The 22,967-nt window shown below is 49.1% G+C and overlaps 1 protein-coding gene across 3 annotated transcripts in view; it reads right to left on the bottom strand.

The window, feature by feature from the left end:
- The window catches only part of SEZ6L (seizure related 6 homolog like), a 182,812-nt gene that overhangs the window by 36,512 nt on the left and 123,333 nt on the right, over window positions 1-22,967 (bottom strand). For all 3 annotated transcript variants that reach the window (XM_070475480.1, XM_070475481.1, XM_070475482.1), the window contains exons 6-9: window positions 21,018-21,183; window positions 17,016-17,182; window positions 16,426-16,620; window positions 14,303-14,441 (exon numbers count right to left, since the gene is read on the bottom strand). In XM_070475480.1, coding sequence (XP_070331581.1) covers window positions 14,303-14,441; window positions 16,426-16,620; window positions 17,016-17,182; window positions 21,018-21,183 — 667 coding nt within the window. The remainder of the gene's footprint in view (window positions 1-14,302; window positions 14,442-16,425; window positions 16,621-17,015; window positions 17,183-21,017; window positions 21,184-22,967) is intronic.

Raw genomic sequence — 22,967 nt, 5'->3', positions numbered from 1 at the left:
AAAATTAGCCCACAGAATTCCACTCAGTTTCTCAGCCTGCCAAGACTTCCGTGGGGGTCCACGGGGCGGGGGAGGGGCGGGCAGCCCACCACTGCTGTCTCAAATATCTTTGGATACCAGATCCTTTGCAACCTAGAGACCTGCCTTAGCCAGGCTGGTCCTCTAGTCTGGAATGTCTCTCCTCTCCTCTCTGCCTGACGTCATTTTATAGGTCCCTCTGCGCTTTCTACACCCTCCTGCCTCTATGGCCGTATGATAGCTGGCCAAGACTTTCAGAAGGCTTCCTCAGAGGCAGGAGCTGTTCTCAGCACTTCACACACACCCATCCGTTTCATCCTCAGACGAATCCTCCAAGAAGCACCACTCTCACCCATTTCACAGGTAAGCAAACTGAGGCACCCAGAAGTGAAAAGACACGCTGAAGCTCACACAGCTGGTCATACGGGAGAGCCATGTGGTTAGAAGCCATGATTCTAGCGCTGAACCGTGGGACTCTACCTGCCTATGTCAGCTCTCATACCGGGCTGCAGGCTCCCCGAAGGGACACGCCCAAGCCCAGGGCTTCGCAAAGGTGAAATAACTCTCATGTACACAGATGGATGGTGGTGAGTTTATTTCTGCTTTTTCCAGGTGAGCAAATGAGGCTCAGAGGGGTTCAATGACTGTCTTAAGAAAACACCATCTTGCAATCAAGATAGGACCTCCAGTGGACCGCAGAGATGGGTGATTAAATACACCGTTGAATTTAAATAAGGGAAAGAAGAGAAGCAGAGCCCAGAAGTGCCGTTGTAAGTGCAATAAAACTTTTATAAAACACTTATATATATTTTTTGAAGGCCTTAAGAAAAAGGCTTGTTTAGAATTCTTTTGTATCCATTCTCTCTTCATATCCCCTCAGCCACATGGTGAGGAGACCCGAGAAAATGAAATCCCATTTCACAGAGGAGTAAACTGAGCCCATAAGAGCCCAGATCCCAAGGCCTTGGCTCCTCCATGAAGCCACACAGCCAATGCCAGCTGCTCCCTGGCACCGTGGAATTGCTGAGGGACCCTTTGGCCCAGGGCTAATTTGGTTTCAATTTAATTTGATAAAATAGCAGGTGAGACAAGAAACCATGTCACCTCCGGGGAGGGCAGAGAAAACCAATCTCTCTGGCTCCCTAAAAAGACCCATTAAAGCATAAAAAATGAACAGTTTTCTCATTTCCTTCTCTGTCTTTCCCTATTTCTCTGCGTTCTTTCCTTCCTTTCTCCTCCAGATACTCACCAAGTGCGTGCCTGTGTAGGGCTCAGACCCAGCCTTCACCCAGTCCCGGCTACACAAGAGAATCTCTGGGGAGCTTTAAGAACTCCCAGTGCTGTCCAGGCCGCACCCCAGGTCGACGGGGCCCTCAGCATCTCGGGGCGCAGGTCGCAGACATCAGTGGCACTGAAGTTCCCCAGGAGGCTGTGCCGGCAGCCGGGACTGAAAGCCACTGCCCTGGAGGTTTCAATGTGGGTGAGACCCCATCTCTGTTCTGCCTTTCTCTTCTCCTTTTCCTCCACTTTTCTCCCTGTCTTGACCAATTCTCTCTTGGATCTCCAATGAGAAAGAGAAGAAAGATAGCCCCTACCCCCCACTGGATGTGCCTTTCCTCTGGCACCACCCCACGGGCTGACCAGCCACCTCCCTGGGCTGAGCCGATTCACAGCACGGCGGGCAAGGCTTCGGCAAGATCAACAACAAGGCACATCACTCCCAGCGCTGCGGACCAGCGGCAAACCCAGCACTTCTCAGCTGCTTTGCTGGGAAAGCAGAAAGAAACCAGTCCCTAGCCACCCTGGTGTTTTTCACTCCATCTTCAGAGGCCGTCCAAAGAGGATGGACTCTGGGTTCAAACCCTCAGTGTGCTGGTTTCTAGCTAGGTGACCTTGAGAAAGTGACTTAACTCACTGATCCTCAGTGTCCTCACCTGTAAAATGGGGATAATACTGTTGAAAGCGGTAAGCATCGTAATCAGTGCCAGGAATTCAATTAACAGAGCATTTTTTTTCTGTCTGTGAAAAAATATATTCATAATGAATTACACAGCCTGCTAAGGGGAGAGGGTTGTGGTGTTGGGAGATATCACTGAGAGCCCCCCCACCCCCCACCCCTGTTGCTTCTTTGCTTTGTGACTATGGACAAGTCACTTGTCCAGCCTGGGCCTCAGTTTCTCTAGATGAAAATCTCAGAAAGCACCAATTGTAAAAAAGAACAGAAAGAAAGAAAGTGTGGCTGCTGTGAAGTAGTCACAGTTTCCTTCTGCTTCATACTTTCCTTCTCCCCAGGAGGTCGGGCCCCCATCTTCCCTCCCCTCTCCATCACCAGCCGCTAAAGGATGGGGTTGACAATTCAGGGATTCAGATACAGGCTGGTGAAGCTTGGGTTTCCCACACCCAAGGGTGGCCAGAGGCGGTCTCGTGGCCTTTCCCAGACTTTCCTGTGTGTGGATGCCCACATCACTCCCTCTTTCTGGACAGGAATTTCTCCAAATTTATAGTTAGACGGTGGGACCAGAGGCCTTCTTCATTTTAGGGCCTCTGAGTCAGGGTAAAAGAGCTGAACTTGAGAGAGTATAATTAAAGCATAAATTAGAGTTTAATTAAGGGTGTGTTGGGACTTGGGGTGTGTGTGGGGTATGTGTGGTATGTGTGGTGCGCACGTTGTGATCTGTATGTGGTGTGTGATGTGTGGGCTGTGTATGATGTGTGTGGGGTGTGCATGCGTGTGTGTGGTATGTGAGCGCACATGTGCGTGCACGCACACACATGCCCGTGCAGAGGGGCGTGGCCCTGGCCCCGCTCGCTGCAGGAAGCAGTCCGGGCTGTCACCGCTGGAGCGGACAGCTGCCGGGTCTGTTCGCTGGCGCTCTGAGTCCCCATCATGACGCACCCTCTTGAAGACATCCCCTCCCACAGCCTGGTGTGGCTCATCTCAGCTGCCAAAACACATCCCGTGCGACCCAGCGCAGGCTCCGGGAGGGCAGGAACGGTCCTCCAGGAAAAAACCAACGGTTGGGAACCTCGAGGGCCCCCCGGGCTCCCCCGGAGGTGTGATTTAGCTGCACGGGGGCCCCCAGGCCATCACAGGACCACGCTTGGAGCCTCTGCCCCGCCTGGCTGCCAGACCCCACCATGTGAACTCACGGACGGTTTAGAGAACTAACTAAGCAGACAGAGGTGATGCGCTCTGAAGAGTTTGGCGTACAGTAAATTGGTGTTTTCTCCAAGCCTCTGATAACATAACGCAATGCCAGGCACATGGTGGGTCCTCACCAAGCACTGGATGGAGAGCAGCACCAGGGTCACTGCACATCAGACAAGCGGCGCGGCTCGCGGGATGTCAGATCTAATTGCATCTGAACGCCGTGGGCTCCTAGGCGTGCACCAGCTAGGCAGGGGCCGGGCTGGAGGTGGGGGGTGGAGGGGGGGCAGTCCCTCCCACGGCTGCAGACGCCAAGGCTGTGAAGAACTGGCACAGCCGGAAAAGGGCACGTGCTGGGGCGGACCTGTCCTGGGGCTGTGCTTCCCAGTTACCACTCACACCAACAATGGGGGGAACGGGAGTAATCAGTCAGGTAGGACGTCGGGGGAGTGCCTTAGGATGAAGCTTCTTCATCCCTCAGTGCCCGAAGTTGGGGGCAACATTTGTGTGTGTGCGTGTATAGTTGTGTAATAGGCCTCAGTCTGTACACATGTCATGGAAGGAGTTAATTGTCACCATCATCACAGCTGCCAAGGAAACTACTGAGTGCGCACTGTGTCAGGCCCTTGCCAAGAGGTCCATCTTCCCAGGAACCCTAATGTGGGTGGGGGACTCTCTTATTAACATCTTCCTTTTAAAGACAGGGAACTGAAGCTCAGAGAAGTAAAGTGATTTATCCAAGGCCACAGTCAATGACGTGGAGAGTTAGGATCTGAACTCAAAACTTCCTTTGTTGTTGTTGTTCGGTTGCTAAGTTGTGTCCCACCCTTTTCGATCCCATGGTCTGCAGCATACCAGGCTTCCCTGTCCTTCACTATCTCCTGGACTTTGCTCAAACTCATGTCCATTGAGTTGGTGATGCCATCCAACCAACTCATCCTCTGTTATCCCCTTCTCCTGCCTTCAATCTTTCCCAGCATCAGGATCTTTTCCAGTGAGTTGGCTCTCTGCATCAGATGGCCAAAGTATTGGAGCTTCAGCTTCAGCATCAGTCTTTCCAATGAATATTCAGGGTTGATTCCCTTTAGGATTGACTGGTTTGATCTCCTTGCAGTTCAAGGAACTCTCAAGAGTGTTCTCCAGCATCATAGTTCAAAAGCATCATCTCTTCAGTGCTCAGACTTTTTTATGGTCCCAGCTCTCACATCCGTACATGACTATTGGAAAAACCATAGCTTTGACTATATAGATCTTTGTCAGCAAAGTGATATCTCTGCTTTTTAATATGCTATCTAGATTTGTCATAGCTTTTCTTCCAAGCAGCAAGTGTATTTTTAAATTTCATGGCTTCAGTCACCATCCTCTATGACAGGCAAAAAGAAAGCCTTTTCCTGAAAAAATCTCAGGATCTTTTGAGAGTGCCTTCCACATGTTAAGAAGCATCAGGTGGAGAAAGAAACATTTTCTGATTCTTTATGCTAGGCACTGAGACCTGGGTAGAATTCATAGCTGTGGGATCATAGGCAAGTTACCTCACTTCTCTGGGCCTCAGTTTCTTCATCTGTAAAATGGGGACAATGATAGTCTCCCTAGGGACAGTTGTGCACAGGGATGTCATTTGGAGTTTCAGACTGGGACCAGGAGACCTGAGTTCTCACCCCTACTCTTCGTTGGGTGTGGTAGCTTGAGTGCAGAAATGATTTCAAAGCTCTGGGGCCCCCTCTATGTCCAGACCCTTTGTAGGGAGGCTCCCAAACACCTGCCAGCAAGAGATGGAGTACACTTCTCCATCCCTCGAATCTGGTCTGGCCCTTGCTTTGTGATTTGCCATAGGATACCAATGATGTCATGGCAATTCCTGGTCTAGGCTCACTCAAGAGGCCATGAATGCTCTTGAGTGGAATGCTCATGGCTGTGGAATGCTGGCCAGTCGCCATAGGAAGGAGCCCAAGCCAGCTGTTGGATGATGAGAGACCCATGGAGCAGAGGTGAACCATCCCAGGCTAGGGCTGCCTAGACTGACAGCCAGCCTGCCCCAAATACGTAAGAAAGGCCAGCCATGGACCCATGGGGCCTCCTACCTAGCCCATAGTTGCCCACAGACACAGGCCCACAGACACAGCTCAGACCAGGAGAACCCCCCTTAGCTGACCTGCAGACTCATGAGCCATGACACAAGCTTGCTGTTTTTCTATCACTGAATTTGGGGTGGTTTGTTATATGGTGATAGCCGACTGAGAGGGCAATCTTGGGACAGTCTTTCCCCATCTCTGGGCCACAGTTTCCTTGTGTGAAACAGGATGGAATTTGGCCTCTATGAACTGTGCTGCTCCAGATTCCCTAGAGTATTTGGCTCTGGAAAAAAATCCCTTCTCTCCCCACTAATGGACTGGAGGGCTTTCTTTCTATTGTGGCCATTTCTCTTCATGATTTATGCTGCCGTCTGGACATGCTTTCCCTGGTGGCTAGATGGTAAAGAATCTTCCTGCAATGCAGGAGACCCGAGTTCGGTCTCTGGGTTGGAAAGATGCCCTGGAGAAGGGAATGGCAACCCAGTCCAATCTTCCTGCCTGGAGAATTCCATGGACAGAGGAGCCTGGTGGGCTACAGTCCATGGGGTCGCAAGAGTCGGACACAAATGAGCAACTAACACACTGAGTGTCTGTGCTTCTGAGGGCTGCCGTCAACTCTTTAAAAATATAGATGTTTACTTGGCTGCACGGGTCTTAGTTGTGGCATGCAGGGTCTTCGTTTCACCACACAGGATATTTCACTGCAGCATAGGGACTCTGTGGTTGTGGCTCTGGGCTCTCCAGTTGTGGCTCTGGGCTCTCTAGTTTGGAGCATGGACTCACTAGCTGTGCTGAGCAGGCTCCAGAGTGCTTGGGCTCAGTAGTGGTGGCACATGGGATCTTAGTTCCCCGACCAGAGATCGAACCCTTGTCCCTCATCTCGCAGTGTGGATTCTTACTCACTGGACCACCAGGGAAGTGCCTGCCCTCAACTCTTGGCTCTCCCTTCTTGCCTGGTTCTTGGGCTGAGTTCTCCCCACCCAAAGAAGCTATATCTGTTTGATGGACAGGGTGCCTCTGGACAGGCACTTAATTTTTAGGGCTTGGAATTAACTTAGCGCAGAATGGGTTGGCAGCAGCTGAAGAGACATATTCCACAGCTATCAATCATACGGTTACCGGGGTTTGTTATTAGGTTCTTTTATTTCCTGGCTGATGGATTATGCTGGGGTCCATAAACAGGGAGAGATTTGGGGCTGTGCTCCACAGTGGACCCAAGAAAAGCAAACTGGAGCTTGGCTGAAATTTCATTTTTCCAGAAATACACACACACACACACACACACACACACACACACATATGTGTATATATATATATAGGAAGTAGGTGTCCAGGAAAAGGGAGGAGGCCCTCCCTTTTCTTTCAGCCTCAATTTTTCCTTCTGTAAAATGGGTCAAGAGATTTCTCCTTTGCTGAACACCTCATTACCATTTATTGTGCGGTTATAATATTGGATTTTGGCCCCAGAGACCTGGGTTCAAATTCCACTTGGTTTCTTTCTAGCTGTGTGACTTTGGGCAAGTGACTTCACCTCTCGAGTCTTCCCATCTGTAAAATGGGGGCAATCATAATGTGATCACACAGGTTTCTCAAGTGAGAGTTAAATGACTTGACACGGAAAAAACACTTAGTGACTGGCAAATAGGAAGCATTCAATGAATTCAGATATTTATTATGATGCCAATGATAACTGCCATCATCATCCATGAAATAATTCCTGCCATGTGTTTACCCTAAAGTCTGGCATATACTAGGGACAATTATTTGCCAATTTGGTGCCAGAATCCTTACTGAGAACTTTACATATTTTTAAATAAACATACACACTCAAGATCTCTCTCTCTTTTGTTCAACAGATATTTATTGAGCACTTACTGCTTGCCAGGCCCTGGGGATATAAACAAAATATCCCACTGCAAGGCAGTCACCTTCTGTCACCTGCCTGAAAATGCAGAGCCTGTAAGCAGCAGAGTCAGCCTTCAAAGGAACTCTCTCTGACCCTAAAAGAGGTGAAACCCACTTTAAAGGCGGAAAGTGAAGAGGAACTAAGAACTAAGAACCTCTTGATGAGAGTGAAAAATCTGGCTTCAAACTCAAAATTCAAAAAACGAAGATCCTGGTAACCAGTTCCATCACTTCATGGAAAACAGATGGGGAAAAGTAAGAGCAGTGACAGATTTTATTTTCTTGGGCTCCAAAATCACTTCAGATGCTGCCTACAGCCACAAAATTAAAAGATGTTTGCTCCTTGGAAGAAAAGCTGTGACAAACCTAGACAGAGTATTAAAAAGCAGAGACATCACTTTGCCGACAAAGATCCATATAGTATAAGCTATGGTTTTTCCAATAGTCATATATGGATGTGAGAGTTGGACCATAAAGAAGGCTGAGCACCAAAGAATTGATGCTTTCAAATTGTGGTGTTGGAGAAGACTCTTGAGAGTCTCTTGGACAGCAAGGTGATCAAACCAGTCAATCCTAAAGGAAATCAACCCTCAACATTCACTGGAAGGACTGATGCTGAAGCCCCAATACTTTGGCCACCCGACGCAAAGAGCCAACTAATTGGGAAAGACTCTGATGCTGGGAAAGATTGAAGGCAGGAGGAGAAGGGAAAGACAGAGGATGAAATGGTTGGATGGCATCACCAACTCAATGGACATGAGTTTGAGCAAACTCCAGGAGATAGCAAAGGACAGGGAAGCCTAGTGTGCTGCAGACCATGGGGTCATGAAGAGTCAGACATGACTTAGCAACTGAACAACTGTTTGACTCTAGAAACTTCGTGTCTGGCATGCAGCATCTCTGAGGTTGTGGCCCTGGGGCTCAGCTCTTGCAGCCACACCCAGGCTGTCTTTCAGGCCCTAACTCTGACTTGCTGTGCGATGCTGGGCAAGTCGCCTCCCCTCTCTGGGCCTCCGGCAAGGTACTCCATTCTTGAGCCTCTTCTCCAACCATTCCTTACATTTTTTTTATTCTCCTGTCTATGATTTACATTTTGAGAGAGCAAGAGTGAGAAAGAAGAGAGATTAAAGAAATTCAGAAGGATTCAGGGACTTCCATGGTGGTTCAGTCACTGAGACTGTCTGCTCCCAATGCAGGGGGCCCGGGTCCAATCCCCGATCAGAAAACTAAATCTTTTCACTGTGGTAAGACCCTATGTGTTGCAAAGATGATCAAAGATCCCGTGTACTGCAACTAAGACCCTGGCACAGCCAGATAAATAATACATTCTGAAGGACTTAAAAGATTCACATCCAGATGCACTTTAGGGTAAGCAGCAGACTCCTGATGGAACTGGGAAGTACAAGGTGGGTCAGGGACTAGGCATTTTGGGTGTGAAGGAGGTAAAATCTGGGGGCTCTGGACTCATCCTACTCACCTTCTTACCTATGATACTGACAGTGCAGTTTGAGGGTTCTAATTACTGCTTCTCCTTGGAAGAAAAACTATGACCAACCTAGATGCATATTAAAAAGCAGAGACACTACTCTACTGACAAAGGTCCAAACAGTCAAAGTTATGGTTTTTCCAGTGGTCATGTGTGGATGTGAGAGTTGGACCATAAAGAAAGCTGAGCACTGAAGAATTGATGCTTTTGAACTGTGGTGTTGGAGGAGACTCTTGAGAGTCCCTTGGACTGCAAGGAGATCCAACCAGTCCATCCTAAAGGAAATCAGTCCTGAATGTGCATTGGAAGGACTGATGCTGAAGCCGAAGCTCCAATACTTTGGCTACCTGATGTGAAGAGCTGACTCACTGGAAAAGACCCTGAGGCTGGGGAAGATTGAAGGCAGGAGGAGGAGGGGATGATAGAGGATGAGATGGTTGGACGGCATCACCGACTCAATGGACACGAGTTTGAGCAAGCTCTGGGAGTTGGTGATGGACGGGAAGCCTGGCGTGCTGCAGTCCATGGGGTCACAGAGTCGGACAGGGCTGAGCCACTGAACTGAACTGAACAGGATGGCTGCTGCAGTTCAGGGCATCCTCCTGGGTGCCTGCAACACTGCTGGAGTCCTTTGTTCACAGGGGCCCCTCCCATTACAGTTTGAGCAAAGGACACCCCTCAGAATCCTTCCTGGAGGCCACCCTCTCTGTGACATTTCCATATCCCCAGGGCCCCAACCCAACCCCTCCAGCCACAGCACTGTGCCTGCACCCCGCGGGGTTGCCTGTTTATGGTCCTACTTCCCTTCCTGACCTGTGAGTTGCTGGAGGCCTGGGAGCCTTCCTGCTTCATCACTGAGACATATAGCTAATGCCGCCAGAGGCTGTTCAAGTCAGTGCCAGTGGAGGCTACGGCGTGCACACAAACCCTCGCCCCGTCCTTCCCCGGCTGTGTGACGTGAGGCAGCCGCTTCACCTCTCTGTGCTGTCATTTCCAAATCCACAAAGCGGTGGGGATCAAGACGGACTCACGAGGATTCCTGGCACCTGTAGCCCTCATTTACGAAGCGCCAACTACATGTCGGGCCCCACGTGATGGGCTGTGCGTACGTTATCTCTAAATTTGGGTAATTACCCCTCTGCAATTATCTCTGCTCACATTAGTGCTAATTTATGTAATTATTATCTCCATGTAATAATGTTCACATTCATTATTGCTCTCGGGGATGAATGATGCAGCTCAGCCCGGCACGCAGTAGGTCCTTCATAAATGATGACTAATTACAGCCGTTATCCTAATGCCCACAGCATCAAGAGACGGGCCCAGAAGACAAGGGGGAGAAGAGTCCCCTCTCGCGGGCCACAGGTGGCTGAGGTCCTCATGACTCAGCAAAGATTCCAGCACCTACTACAGGCCACCTGCCCAGCTGGTCCAGCAGCACAAACTCCTTCCCCTTCCCCGATGTGATAAATAACAATTGCAAACACTTAGGCCACGTGAGGAGCCCCGAGGACGGAATTATTTTCACTATCAAAGCCAAATTGGTTTACTAAAACTGTCAGCGGAAACCAAGCAAGATAAATTAAAGCCAGCAGCTCCTGGGCTGCGTGGCTTCCTCGCTAGTGAGATGCTATTTTCTCTCCCTCTGTGGGAGGAAGCGGGCGTCAGGCCCAGATCCTGCTCTGCCAAGTGTGTGCTGGGGGTTGCCGTAGAGAGACCCAGGCTGGTGACCCCGAGGGCTCAGCTCCCTCCTGCAACGCTTTAATCCTGTTAGCCGCCGGAGCCCCTTCCCCTGCTGCCCGGTTTGGGCACGTCCAGACTCCCTGATGTGGCCTTCAAGGCCCTGCCTGATCCCACAGCTTCCTCACTGGCACCGCGCCTCCTGTATCTCTGAGCTCCAGACACACAGAGGTTCCTCCAGGTCCTCTCACGGGCTGGCGACGACCCCAGACCCTGGAGACATTCAAGCAGAGTTTGAATCGCAGCCACGCGATCACAGTCACCGCTCCACTTCTATGCACATGTGTGGGCACAGTTGCTCAGTCGTGTCTGACTCTTTGTGACCCCCCTGGACTGTAGTCTGCCAGGCTCCTCTGTCCATGGGATTTGCCAGGCAAGAATACTAGAGTGGGTTGCCACTGCCTTCTCTAGGAGATCTTCCCAATCCAGGGACTGAACCCATGTCTCCTGCATCGGCAGGAGGATTCTTTACCACTAAGCCACCTGGGAAGCCCTCTACTTCTATGAGTTTATTCATCTGTAAAGTGGAGATAACAACCAGACTCGCTGCCCGTGCTTGTTCACAAGGGATGTGAATGCCTGGGATGCAGTAAATGCTCAGCATATATTCCATGTTATGGACGAATAATAAGAGTCATGCTTCCTGCTTCTGGACCTTAGCGCATGCTGTTCCTTCTGGCTGGAACACTGTTCCCTCCATCTTTGCCCATCTTCTGTCTGTTCCAGTTCATAGGCAGTGTGCTGGAACCAGTGGCTCCTTCTGGGTCATATGAGCTGATTGTTAAGGGTCCAGGCATTTGGTGAGCCTGCTGATGTTGTATTGATTGCTTGAGATTGGTTTCACAGTGTAAGTATTTACACTGAGGAAATTGGCAAATGCTGCAAATCAGGGAGTTGCTCCCCAGTCCACCAGCCAAGAAAAGCCATTGTGGAACCTTGACCAGCATTCTCCTGCTCTAGAATAACCCCATGTCTTTCGGGTCTGAGCAGCTGGCAGGATGGACAACTCCTTTCTGAGATGGGAAGATGAGTTGAAACAGGTTTGGAAAAAGAATCAAGGGGTTTAAGTCCAGGGACTTCACTAGAGATGCCTCTTAGACATCAAAGTGAAGAGGTGAGAAAGCAGGTGGAAATAAGGTGGGCATAATAGCTGTATATTCCTCCTAGGATTACTTGGAGGAGCAAATCAATTAACACTTGGGAAGAACTTTGCAGACAGTAAGTACTCAATGATGAAAATGGCTTTCCTCACCACTTCCATGAGAAATGACCTTAACCACTGCTTAGACTTGTAGATCCTCCAGTTCAAATCTGGTTGGGAGATACTTCTTGTAAAGAGGGGGAATTATTTCTAAAAACTAAATTTATATTAGAGAAATGCAAATCAGAACTACCATGAGGTATTATGTCACACTGGTCAGAAGGGCTTCATTAAAATGTCTACAAATAACAAATGCTGGAGAGGATGTGGAGAAAAGGGGATGCTCCTACACTGTTGGTGGCAATCTAAATTGGTGTAGCACCTATGGAGAACAGTATGGAGGTTTCTCACGGAACTAAAAATAGAGGTGCCATATGATCCAGCAATCTTACTTCTGGGCATGTATCTTAACAAAACCATCAATATAATTTGAAAAGATAAGTGCACCCCAATGTTCACTGCGGCCTATTCACAATAGCCAAGACATGGAAGCAACGTAAATGTCTATCAACAGATGAATGGATAAAGATGTACATATACACACTGGAATACTACTCAGCCATAAAAAAGAATGACATAATGCCACTTGCAGTGACACAAATAGACCTAGAGATGATCACATTAAGTGAAGTAAGTCAAAGACAAATATCATATGCTGTCACTTATATGTGGGATCTAAAATATGACACAAATGAACTTATCAATGATACAAAAACATGCACAGAGAACAGACTCCTGGTTCCTGAGGGGGGATGGCGGGGGGAAGGATTGGGAGTTTGGGATTATCAGATGCAAACTGTTATATATAGGATGGATAAACAACAAGGTCTCATTGCAGAGCACAGGGAACTATATTCAATACCCTGTAATAAACCACAATGGAAAAGCATATGAAAAATACATGTAACCCCTACCCAACTTCCACACTCCAGCCACATCAAACTCCCGTTAAGCCACTAAGTGGGCCACTTTCTCTCTCATTTCCAGACTTTGCACATGCTGTGCTCACTGCCTGGACCCTCTTCATTCCTCTTCATCACTTGTGTACCCTCTTTCACCCCATCCCAGAAGTCACTACCTCCTGGAGGCCCTCCATGATTTCACACAGACTCCCTCAGCAGCCTGCTCTCCCCATCACTGCTCTTATCACACTGCACATAGTTTCGTGTCCTCATTCACTAGACAGCGAGGGCGGAGACTGTCCCACCTTTCTCACAACTGTCTCCAGTGGCTAGCCGAGTGCTCCCACACAGTAGGTGCACAGCATATTTTTCAGAGTTTATAGAGACCAGTCAACCCGCTCTTTTCCAATAAAAGCTTTACTGCCGAGTTGGCAACTATCAGAGCCTTTTCAGTGCTTGGCTCATAGCAGATACTCAGAACACATGTCTTGAATGAATGAGCACTTTATTCCAGGCTCTAGAAGTCAGAGAGCTAAGAATGGGAGAAAGGGGGTGACTTCTCACTGAGGAGGGAGGGAGGGAGGCAGTGGGCAAGGGAGGCTTAACACTTGCCTCCAGTAGCCACGAAACACCCATGTTCCAGGAGTCTCATTACAGACGAGAAAAGCCAAAGCCCAGGGAGAAGTCCAAAGTCACTCAGCTGTAGGTGGAGGAGACGAGAAATTCTGACTCAGGTTGGCCTGAACCCAAGGCCACAAGAGGCAGCTGTGTACTGACGGTAAATCTATGACTCAGGGCAGCCTCTGAGGACTCTCAGAACCTCTGCCTCCAAGGGACTGCTCCAAAGACAGTCACTCATAGTCTTGCAAATCATCTTCCTGGTGCCAGGCTCCCCTGCAAAGCCAGGCAGCCCCAGGGTCCTGCTTCCCAGTCAAACGAGTTCTACTTCAGGCTTGTGGGGAGAGCTGACCCCGAGAGGTCCTGTCTGCATCCAGAAAGGCCCTCCCGAACTTGGCACCCAGCCACGTGTCTGAGTCTGCTGGCAAGCCCTTTCTTCTGCTTTTCTAGACACACTGTCTGTCTCTGTACCCTTCTCCTGATCCCTGCGGACTCAGGGAAAGTTCGGATGGAGCATAGGTACCCTCACTGAGTACTGGAAAACAGACACACAGCCAGGGAAAGGCCACGCATTATAACACGTCTCTGGTTCGGCAGTCACTGCCTGAGCATCTGCTGTGTGTCAGACTCTGTGTAAGACGCTGGAAGAGAGAGAAATCGGATCAGGTCCTGACTGCAAGGACCTTCTGGGCTAGTTGAGTGAGACAGATGGGAAACAAACTACTGTGTGTGTTAGACTTTCTTCCTCCTTCCGACCATACTGGCCATTCGGTCCTCTGAAAATGCTGCCCTTGCTCTTGGCACAGGACCTTAAGGGGATTCTGTTCCTTTTGAATATGTTCACTCCAATTCACCTTTACGTTCTGAGCCTTCTCAGATCCTCCAGGAAAGGCTTCTCTGACCTTCGTCTTGACATCAGATCCCCATTATAGAATCGCATGGCATCAGGCACCTTTCCTTACATGGCTTAACAAAGTTAGATTGATGCATCTCCTCATTTAGTGCACGCTTCCTGAGCAGACTGGGTTTCCTGAGGACAGGGGCTCTTTCTGGGTGTGTACGATGTTGCTTCCCCACCATCGGGACCCCGGTTCTTTGCACAGCCCCTGACAGACAGGAGGTGCTTAATTAATAGTGGTCGAAACAATTAAGCAGGAGCAATTTCTTCCCCTACTGGCTAGACCTGGGGGTCCACCCATCAGAAACACTCACAACTGGATGTCTAAGAAGATCCGCTTCTCCTCGCCTACGTGGATCTTCCAGACACAGTCTTCACCTTCCACGTAGGGCTCTGGCCAGTTTGGCGACAGCACCACCCCGGCCACGGCAGAGAGCTCCCCACCACACATGGCTGTAAAAGACACAGACAGACAGACATGATGCATAAGGAAACAGATCCGGCAGAACAGTTAGGAGTGTGGGCTATGAAACCAGACAGTCCATACGTGTGTGGAAGGATTAAATTCAGACCGGCCACCTGTCTCCTCCAGCTGAAGGCTGGCAAAGGCGGGATAAGGATGTACTGGGGGTTCTGCAACCCTGGGATTCAACCGACTGAGAAGCAAAAGTCTTTGAAAAAATTCCAGAAAGTTTCAGAAACCAAACCTTGAATTTGCCACTCACCAACAACTGTTCACATAGCATTTACATTGCATTTAGGACATTCCTATATCATTTACATTGTGTTTGCAATTGTTTATGTAGTATTTACTTTGTATTATAAGTAATCTAGAAGTGATTTAAAGTATATGAGAGGATGTGCCCTTTTATATAAGGGACTTGAGTATCCATAAATTTTTGTATGGAGGGAGTGTGTAGTGATGGTTCTGGAACCAATCCCTTGCGGATACCAAGGGATGGCTGTTGCTCTTTCAGTACCAAGGACAGAGCCCAACGTTTCAAGGACCTCTTCAACAGGCTTCCCCTTGAGCAGGGGGCGTAGTGACCGAGAGATGGTGCATTTGACTCAGGTGGACCTGAGTCTGAATCTTGTCTCGGCCACCAAAGGCTCTGTTGACAAGGCATGTAAGTTCTTGGAGCCTCAGCTGTTCCCTCTGTACAGCAGGGGAAACATCAGTGTGGACCTCACTGGGTAATTCTGAGGCCTAAGTGAGCTCATGGATGTCAGACACGACACAGTGCCAGGCACACGGTAAGTATTCAGTAATTCTTAGTTAATGTTACTGTGGAGGGCCCTGGCTCTGAACTGGAAGTGGAGATGCGTGGCTGCACCTGGCCCTTTAAATTTCACTCTGTGTTTGGCGCTTTGGAAAGTTCTCAGTGTGGCAGAGGCCAAAGCACCAATAAATTCCGCTCTGTTAAACCAGCACATTTAATACAGGGATCAATCCCTCACCACGGCAAGGCTATGACTTCATGCCAACCGCCATCTGGGCGGTGGCTGCCAGAAGCCAGGACTCTGTTCATTACTTCACATTCCCCACGTGAGTCCAGGCTCGGAGCGGCTCAGTGGTCTTAAACATGGAGAAGCGGGGAGGGCAGGGTGCTGGGCACCCACGTAGATGAGGGTTCCACAGAGCCGACACTGTCCAAAGGGGCAAAGAGCACAGCTCTCGGAGGACAGAGAGACCAGAGCTCCATGCCCGCTTCTGCCAATCACCCTCAGTGTGTTATGCGGCATGTCACACCCCAGCTGCTATTTCTCTGTCTCTACATGGGGTCAATAACAAGATGCACCTCAGGTGGTGAACTTCTTTGGTGGCTCAGCGGTAAAGGATCCTCCTGCCAATGCAGGAGATTTGAGTTCAATCCTTGGGTTGGGAAGATCCTCTGGAAGAGGAAAGGGCAAACCACTCCAGTATTCTTGCCTGGGAAATCCCATGGATGGAGGAGCCTGGTGGGTAACAAACAGGCCATGGGGTCACAAAGAATCAGACACGACTTAGCAACTGAACAAGACAGGCTTGTGGCGAGGATTAAATCATATAATGCACAGAGTGCCTGCAACACAGTTTCTCTGCACTCCCATTAACAAGTTATTATCATCATTATCATTAATTAGACTCAGGGTTGCCATGTGCTGTTGGGTGGGTTGTGCACTGCGCAAGTCTGCATAGCATATATAGGAGCTGAAGTCCATGCAGAGATCTTCTCACCAAGCTACACAAGATGGGGCCTTGTATCTGGAGGAAGGGGCCCCTTTTCAATTTTATCCATTTTGTAGTTTTCTCAAGGATCAGCAGCAAACCTGACCCAAAGGAAGGTGAGCCCTGGAAAGCGTTCTAATCCTAAAATCAGTACATAAGCTGGATCTCTTCATCTGAAGCAGTGGAGGGCCCTGGGACATCCTGGAGGGAGGATTGTGACCCACTCACCTCTGCACAGGGGCTCTGTGTCATTCCAGTATGGGTCTCGCACGTTGATGCACTCAATGATGGCCGGGCCCTGCTCCAGAGAGTGGCCGGGGTCGCAGGTAAACTCCACTATGGTCCCGATGTTATAGGTTGGGTCGGACGTGGTGAAGTTCCCGTTCTGAATGTAGGGCTCGTAGCAGTGGCCTTTCTCAAAGGCTGGGGCCAGAATACAAAAGAGGGCAGCCGCTCACATGAGTCAGGGGAGGCTCACAGGGCTGTGTCACAAAAGCAGGCTCCCCGCTTGCTGCTCAGGGAAGCCCCATGGAAAACGTGTACCAGACCCCCCACTCCAGCTCCTGCTGACCTGCTGAGGGCCCTTGGCCATTCGCCTGGCCTCTCTACCTCTTTATTTTCATGTCTGAAATGGGAACAAGGACCGTTGCCTCTCCAACCTCAAAGAGGCAGTTGGAAGTCCAAGGGTCGGTCTAGCCATGACCTCTTCTCCAGTCTTAGCAGGTCACATTTCTACCTCCCAAGACCCAGCCCTGCCACGCTTCCCTCCATCCCACAGTGACAACCCAGCAGAGGGGGCGGCCCCCTGGGACCCTCACCCTCGAACCGGATGTTGAAGGCTGAGGCCGCCGCCGGCTGGTTGGACGTGAACTCGATGCGGATGGTATGGCCATCGCTCAGCAGGCCCTCGAAGGGGACATTCTCAGTTTGGAAGGAGTCGTAGAGAAGAGTGGACTTGTTGGTCAGCCCACTGTAGACCATCATCCTGGCAGTGCAGAAGGAGATGGGGTCAATGAGAGGTCTTCAGGGGTCACTGACATGCCGCAGTGGGAGGCGTGTGCTGTGAGCACCCCTTCTGGGACCTCATTCTCAGACTCACACCCCGACTTCACCCCATACTCACCACGATGCTCTGCGTCATCTCACCAAATTTGTCTCCCTTTCTGTACAGTGCTTATCCTAGACTCATGGATGGATTCTGAGCTTGTAAGGAAAGTGCTGTGTATATGTAACGACCAACAGAATTAATTGATACCAATTATTTATTACTAATATGGGCTTCCCTGGTGGCTCAGCAGTAAAGAATCTACCTGCAATACAGGAGTTGAGGGAGATGTGAGTTCAATCCCTGGGTTGGGAAGACCCTCTGGAGGAGGACGTGGCAACCTACCCCACTCTTCTTGCCCGGAGAATACCATGGACAGAGAAGCTTGGCGGGCTATAGTCCATGGGGGTCACAAAGAGTTGGACATGGCTCAAGCAACTTAGCAGCTGCAGTATTTATTACTAATTAAGAAGTTGGGGTGATGAGGTTAACAACATTCTTGAAACACTGTATACACATATACACACACGCGCGTGTAATGAGACAGAGTCCCGACTTCAAATTCTGAGCTGTGGGACTTTGGACAAAAACATTTTACCCCACTGAGGCTCAGGTTCTTCATCTGTAAAATGGGTACAAGAGTGTGGGGATTAGAGGCCAAGGGTATGGTGTGCAGGACAGAGCAGGTATGCAGGTCAGACGGCCAATCATTGGCCGCCACCAGGCTCTGTCACTGACCCTTGCCTCCCGAGGACACTGTGCGTGCAGTTGGAGGAGTCCCAGTTTCCAGTCCCCAGTTCCCCATTCACTGAAGCTACACAAGTCGCAACACATCTCGGGCCTCACTTTCCACAATCCTGCAAGGAGGGATCACAAAGTCTTTCCGACCTATCTTAGAGGGGGCTTTGAAAAGATGAAGCACCCTGAAAACTGAAAGGTGTCAGACAAAATGTTGGTATTCATTCTTAGTGTTATTAAAAACCTCTGGCGCTTGACTCTTTGCTAGCCTTGGCAGTTTTAAAGAAGTTATGCAAAAATGTGGAAGGAACCAGTATACAAATCGGATCACTTACTTTGATGGATGGGATCATAAATAGGCATTTTTAATTTTTCAAGTTTTTTTTTTAACCATGACCCATAAAAAGGGTTTATCATATAGATTTCTAATGTCATCAAACTGGAGAAATGCTGGAGTCTCAGTCTGTTTATTCTGCCTTGTGTCCACTGTGATTTAGACAAGGAGGGGGCTGGGGTAGAGGCCAAGGGCCATTCCGAGAGTGCAGGGCCTCTTCACAATCTTTGAACCCCTGCTGACTTTGTTGTCTCTTTGGGGCCATGCCCAGGACTCTTCTTTCAGAGAACTGAAGCCTTTGGCAACAAGGGTTGCTCCAGGGCACACCCCCAGGACCTCAAAATCTCTACAGTCAATGGCTCTACCCCAAAATAGCAGCTTTCTAGCTATGTTCTCTAGAATGTCTGAAATAGTAAAGAGTTTTATCTCAAATCTATGTATAGTCTATGGTCAAATGGGCTTGGAAAATTTAAATGAAAATTAAACATTTTTTTCCCTTGCAGGACTTGTCAGTGCCTTTGCCAGTGAATATGCCTTGAAGCCAAGATAGAGACTGGGTATAGTGTCTCCCAAACATATTTGACCAGAGAACCCACTTTCTATGCTGCATATTATGGGACTGCAGTTTAGAAAGCTGTCATTTGGGGGGGGGGTGGAAATCATCTTTAACATTTCATTTCACTCCTCTACTCAAAATCCTTCCATGGCTCTCTAGAGCTTATAGAAGCATCTGGCAGCCAAAGCCCTTCAGAAGGTGGCCCACGTTTACCTCCTCATCTTTGTCCATCTCCACTCCTGTTCTCCCTGCTTGGGCCAGCTACTCCATCCACTCACCGTATTTTGGGTTCCCTGACTGAATCTCTGAGGTTTAGATCCAGGTCCCATATCTTACATGGAGCCTTCTCTAGCTCTAAGCTCTTGCAACTGTGGTATTTAAGTTGTTTTTCCTCAATAAAGTCCATGGACAGACAAAGCTCCCCTTTCTTCTTAGCACAGTGGGTATCTTCATTCTGTGTGTGTGTGTGCATGCAGACGCGCACACCCTGACCTTCGATCTTAATGAACAACTCCAAACTTCTTTCCCTACAGATACTTGAGCACTGGTTTTCCCTGGTGGTTGTAAACATGTCCCTTTCATAAACCTTTGCAGGGCTCCACAGAAACTCCTAGTGAAACTACAGTGTCCACGTGTCTGTCGGCTCATTTATCAGGATTTCATAAACTTTCAGAAAATACTCATTTTGGTTAATTTTTCTTTCTCTCTGCTTCTCACTGTCTGGTCTAAATGTACACTTGGTTTATTCCCAGCACTGTTCAGAAGAGGCAAACCAGAGGTCTGAACGGTAAAAAGCATTCATCACTGAGGGCTCCCAGGTCCTGCTTCTCCAGGGGGAAGAGACTGGGCACCCGTTTTTCTGAAAGGTTCCTGAGGTCATCCTGATGCTACAGAGAATACAGGCTCTGAAGCCCTTATTCGACACCTTGTACTTTAAGGCAGTGATTTATTGATACGAAGTTGTTCAGGATAAAGCTGGATGGTTTGGAGGGAAGTGGACTCCAGAGTTAGGTAAATTATTCAGTTGTCTTGTATTTTCTCAGCATCTTTTCCCAGAGGTTAATGGTTTAGGTCTGAAGCTTCAAAGAGGCCAGGACACTGTAATTCTAAGTTGAAAGCTGGACAGAATCCAGGACCCCAAGGTGCTGGCGTTCTATCGGTGCCCTGCCCGTACCCCTGCACACTCACTGCCCCCCCAGTTTGGGCTGGTTTCCGGAGGCTCTGAGAATCAGCCAGTTCAGCCAGCTCAAGGGGTGAGAGCAATGCTGAGCAGTCAGTGAGTTTCCTCCAACAGGGGATGAGCGAGCAGATAAATACCCTAGCTCCCTTGCCCTCTGACAGGAACTCTCTGAGCCGTGCTAAATACAGCTTCCTGGGGGACCCCTGTAGATAAGACACCTGACTATTAACACACACTGTATCTACTCCCTTTCCTTCTCTGCTCATTTTCTTGGTGCTTTCTAGGATCAGCTTCTAAATAAACCACTTTGTTTCATACCATTGTCATCCCGTCTGTTTCCAAGGGAACCCACTGTAACACAGCAATTCTAAGTAGCCAAGATCCTAATTTTCTAGAATATTCCAGAATATTCTGGAATAAGGTCTCAGCTTATCAAAGTTTTCAGATTCTGGCTTCTGTGCCTATTACTTAGCATTGACAGATGTGCTCTTGGCCAAATGCTGTCTTGTTATCCAAAGTTCCCTCGTGTGTATACATCTGGTTTTTGAATCTCAATTTCCTGTCACACCAGGAATGAATGTTCTTCTCTCCCATTCTCCATCGAGGCTAATACCTGATGTGGGCAGAGAGCAGGAGTTCAGTGAATTCTCTCTCCTTGCTCCACTGCAAAAAGGGATGTGCAGGAGAAGGGGTGAGGCCGTGCAAGGCAGGGGGGACGCCCTTCCTGCCTCTCCCCCTACCCTGCTGCGTGACTGGGCCAAGCCTCTTCCCCGCTGCATGCCCTGGTTCCCTTATCTGTAAAAGGAGATCAAAACTGACGGTTTCTAACATCCTCGCCTCCCTCCTCAACTCTTCCTTCCTTGACCTCCATGAGCCAACAGTTTAGCCTTTTCAAGACTCCAAACCCCAAGCACACCCTAACGTCCCGGGAAGGCATGAGGCCGGCTGGGCACCGTCAGGGGTTTACCTGTCCTCCTCACGCAGCGCCAGCCTCTCAAAGTGCAGATGCAGCCTCTGGCCCTCCGGAGCTTCGATCGTCCACACGCAGGACTGGCTCCCCTTGGCGTCTGCAGAGTGACTTGGGGACAGGACGCGGCCGATGGTGGCGTTGCGCACAGCCCCTCCACAAGGGGCTGGAGCCAGACGGTGGAGGTGCGTGGGCAGCGAAGGGATTGCAGAGAGAGAGAGGTCGGGGGCGGGGGGGAAGGATGAGTGAGTGTTTTATCCTCCTCCGACCCCAGCCCCTCAGTGAGAGGAAATATGCTGGGAAGAGGAACACCATGGGAAAGTTGCTTCCTCCCGAGACGGGTCCATCCTGTGTGACAGGAGATCTAGTCCCACTGGATCTGGAACTGCCGTGTGCGCGCCACGGTAGGGAAGGGACGACTGATTTAACGCACTGGCTGTGCCCTGGTTCTCGGTTACAAAATGGTAATCAAGAAGGACATAAATAGGCAGTTCTCCAAAGAAGAAGTCTACTTTCAGTACTTAGTTAAGCACTCAAAAAAAAATTCAGCCTCACTAACAGTAAAAGAAATGCAAATCTAAACTATATTCTATCCCCTCCACCTAATTGGTCCAGATAAAGAGCAGCAATAAACGGGAAGCGCCATCTCCGGTGATGAGAAATGGTTGCTCTCATTCAGGTCTGGTTGGAATGCAAATTGCTATGACCTTTCAGGAGGGAAATTTGATAAAAAAATCTGGAAAATGTGTTTAAGCACTTTGACCTGGTAATTAAGGTTCTGGGAACTTAGGTCAAAAAAAGTTTTAGAGAGTTTCACAAAAATGCATGCATGATGATGTTCACTGTTTGATTGCTTCTAAGAACAAAACACTGCGAAACAACATGAGTGTCCGCTTACAGATGCTCGCTGAGATGCATGCCATTCATTCAGCTTTTAAAAACCCTGTTATCAAAGAGTACTTCAAAATATAGGAAAATACTCACTATATTTTAAGCGGCGGGAAAAAAAGTTAGGAAATGTTCTGCCATACCTATTTCAATGAGCTATATGCAAAGAGCAATTGAGACCAGGAGTACAAAAGTGATGTTAGACCCTTCGCCACTTTTGTTATCTCTTGGAAATATTTTTTTTTCCAGAGTCATATATTACTTTTATCATAAAAATCTAACATACGTGAAAAAATGACCTGTGAACTGAGAAGAGTTCTGCAAATGTTGGGAGGTAGTGTTATTCTTAGAAGATATCTGGCTCTCATTAAATGTTTGTTGAATGACTTCATGACTAACAAAGAATTGCAGAGATGAGAAACGCAGAGAGCTCCCTTGCCTGCTCTGGACTCTGCTATACCTACAGCAAAGATGCTCCTGGGGAGGCTTGCAGTTATTTTCAGGACCACAGACAGACTACCGGGTCACCCACATCTCCACTCTGCCTCCTGTCCCAAAGTGGAGGTTCAAATCTGCCCGGTGTCACTTATCCACTGTTTATCTAGGACAAGTCACTGAAGCTCTCTGAGCCTCTAGTTAAGCGGTAATAATAACTCCACCCTCGTTATGGACGGTGGTGAGAAACGAAACACTGCGTGGACAGGGCTTGGCGCCATCCCTGGCACAGAGTAGGTGCTCACGACGCAGCCAGCCTTACTGCCCTACAGCTTAGGGGCCGAGGAGATGGACGAGCTGTCCCTGGCGGGGGGCGCCAGCCATCTGTCCTCTCTGAGCGGCTGCTCATTTGCTGCCTCTCTGCTCCCCTTCCTTGCCTTATTAAGCCGACTGATGACTCTGTTTGGCTTCAATTTGCCAGCCGTGGCTCCCCATCCATCTTTCTTAGCACAAATTGAGGCTTAATTCCTCTCTGATTTTATACATAGATAAAAATTAACTTGAGGGAGGCATGGAGACCAACTGCCCTATGGTTTGGATTTTTCTTTTCTTTGTTTTAAAAACACA

This window comes from Odocoileus virginianus, chromosome 12 (assembly GCF_023699985.2).
Source record: "Odocoileus virginianus isolate 20LAN1187 ecotype Illinois chromosome 12, Ovbor_1.2, whole genome shotgun sequence".
NCBI lineage: Eukaryota > Metazoa > Chordata > Mammalia > Artiodactyla > Cervidae > Odocoileus > Odocoileus virginianus.
This window is presented reverse-complemented; position numbering and strand designations above follow the sequence as displayed.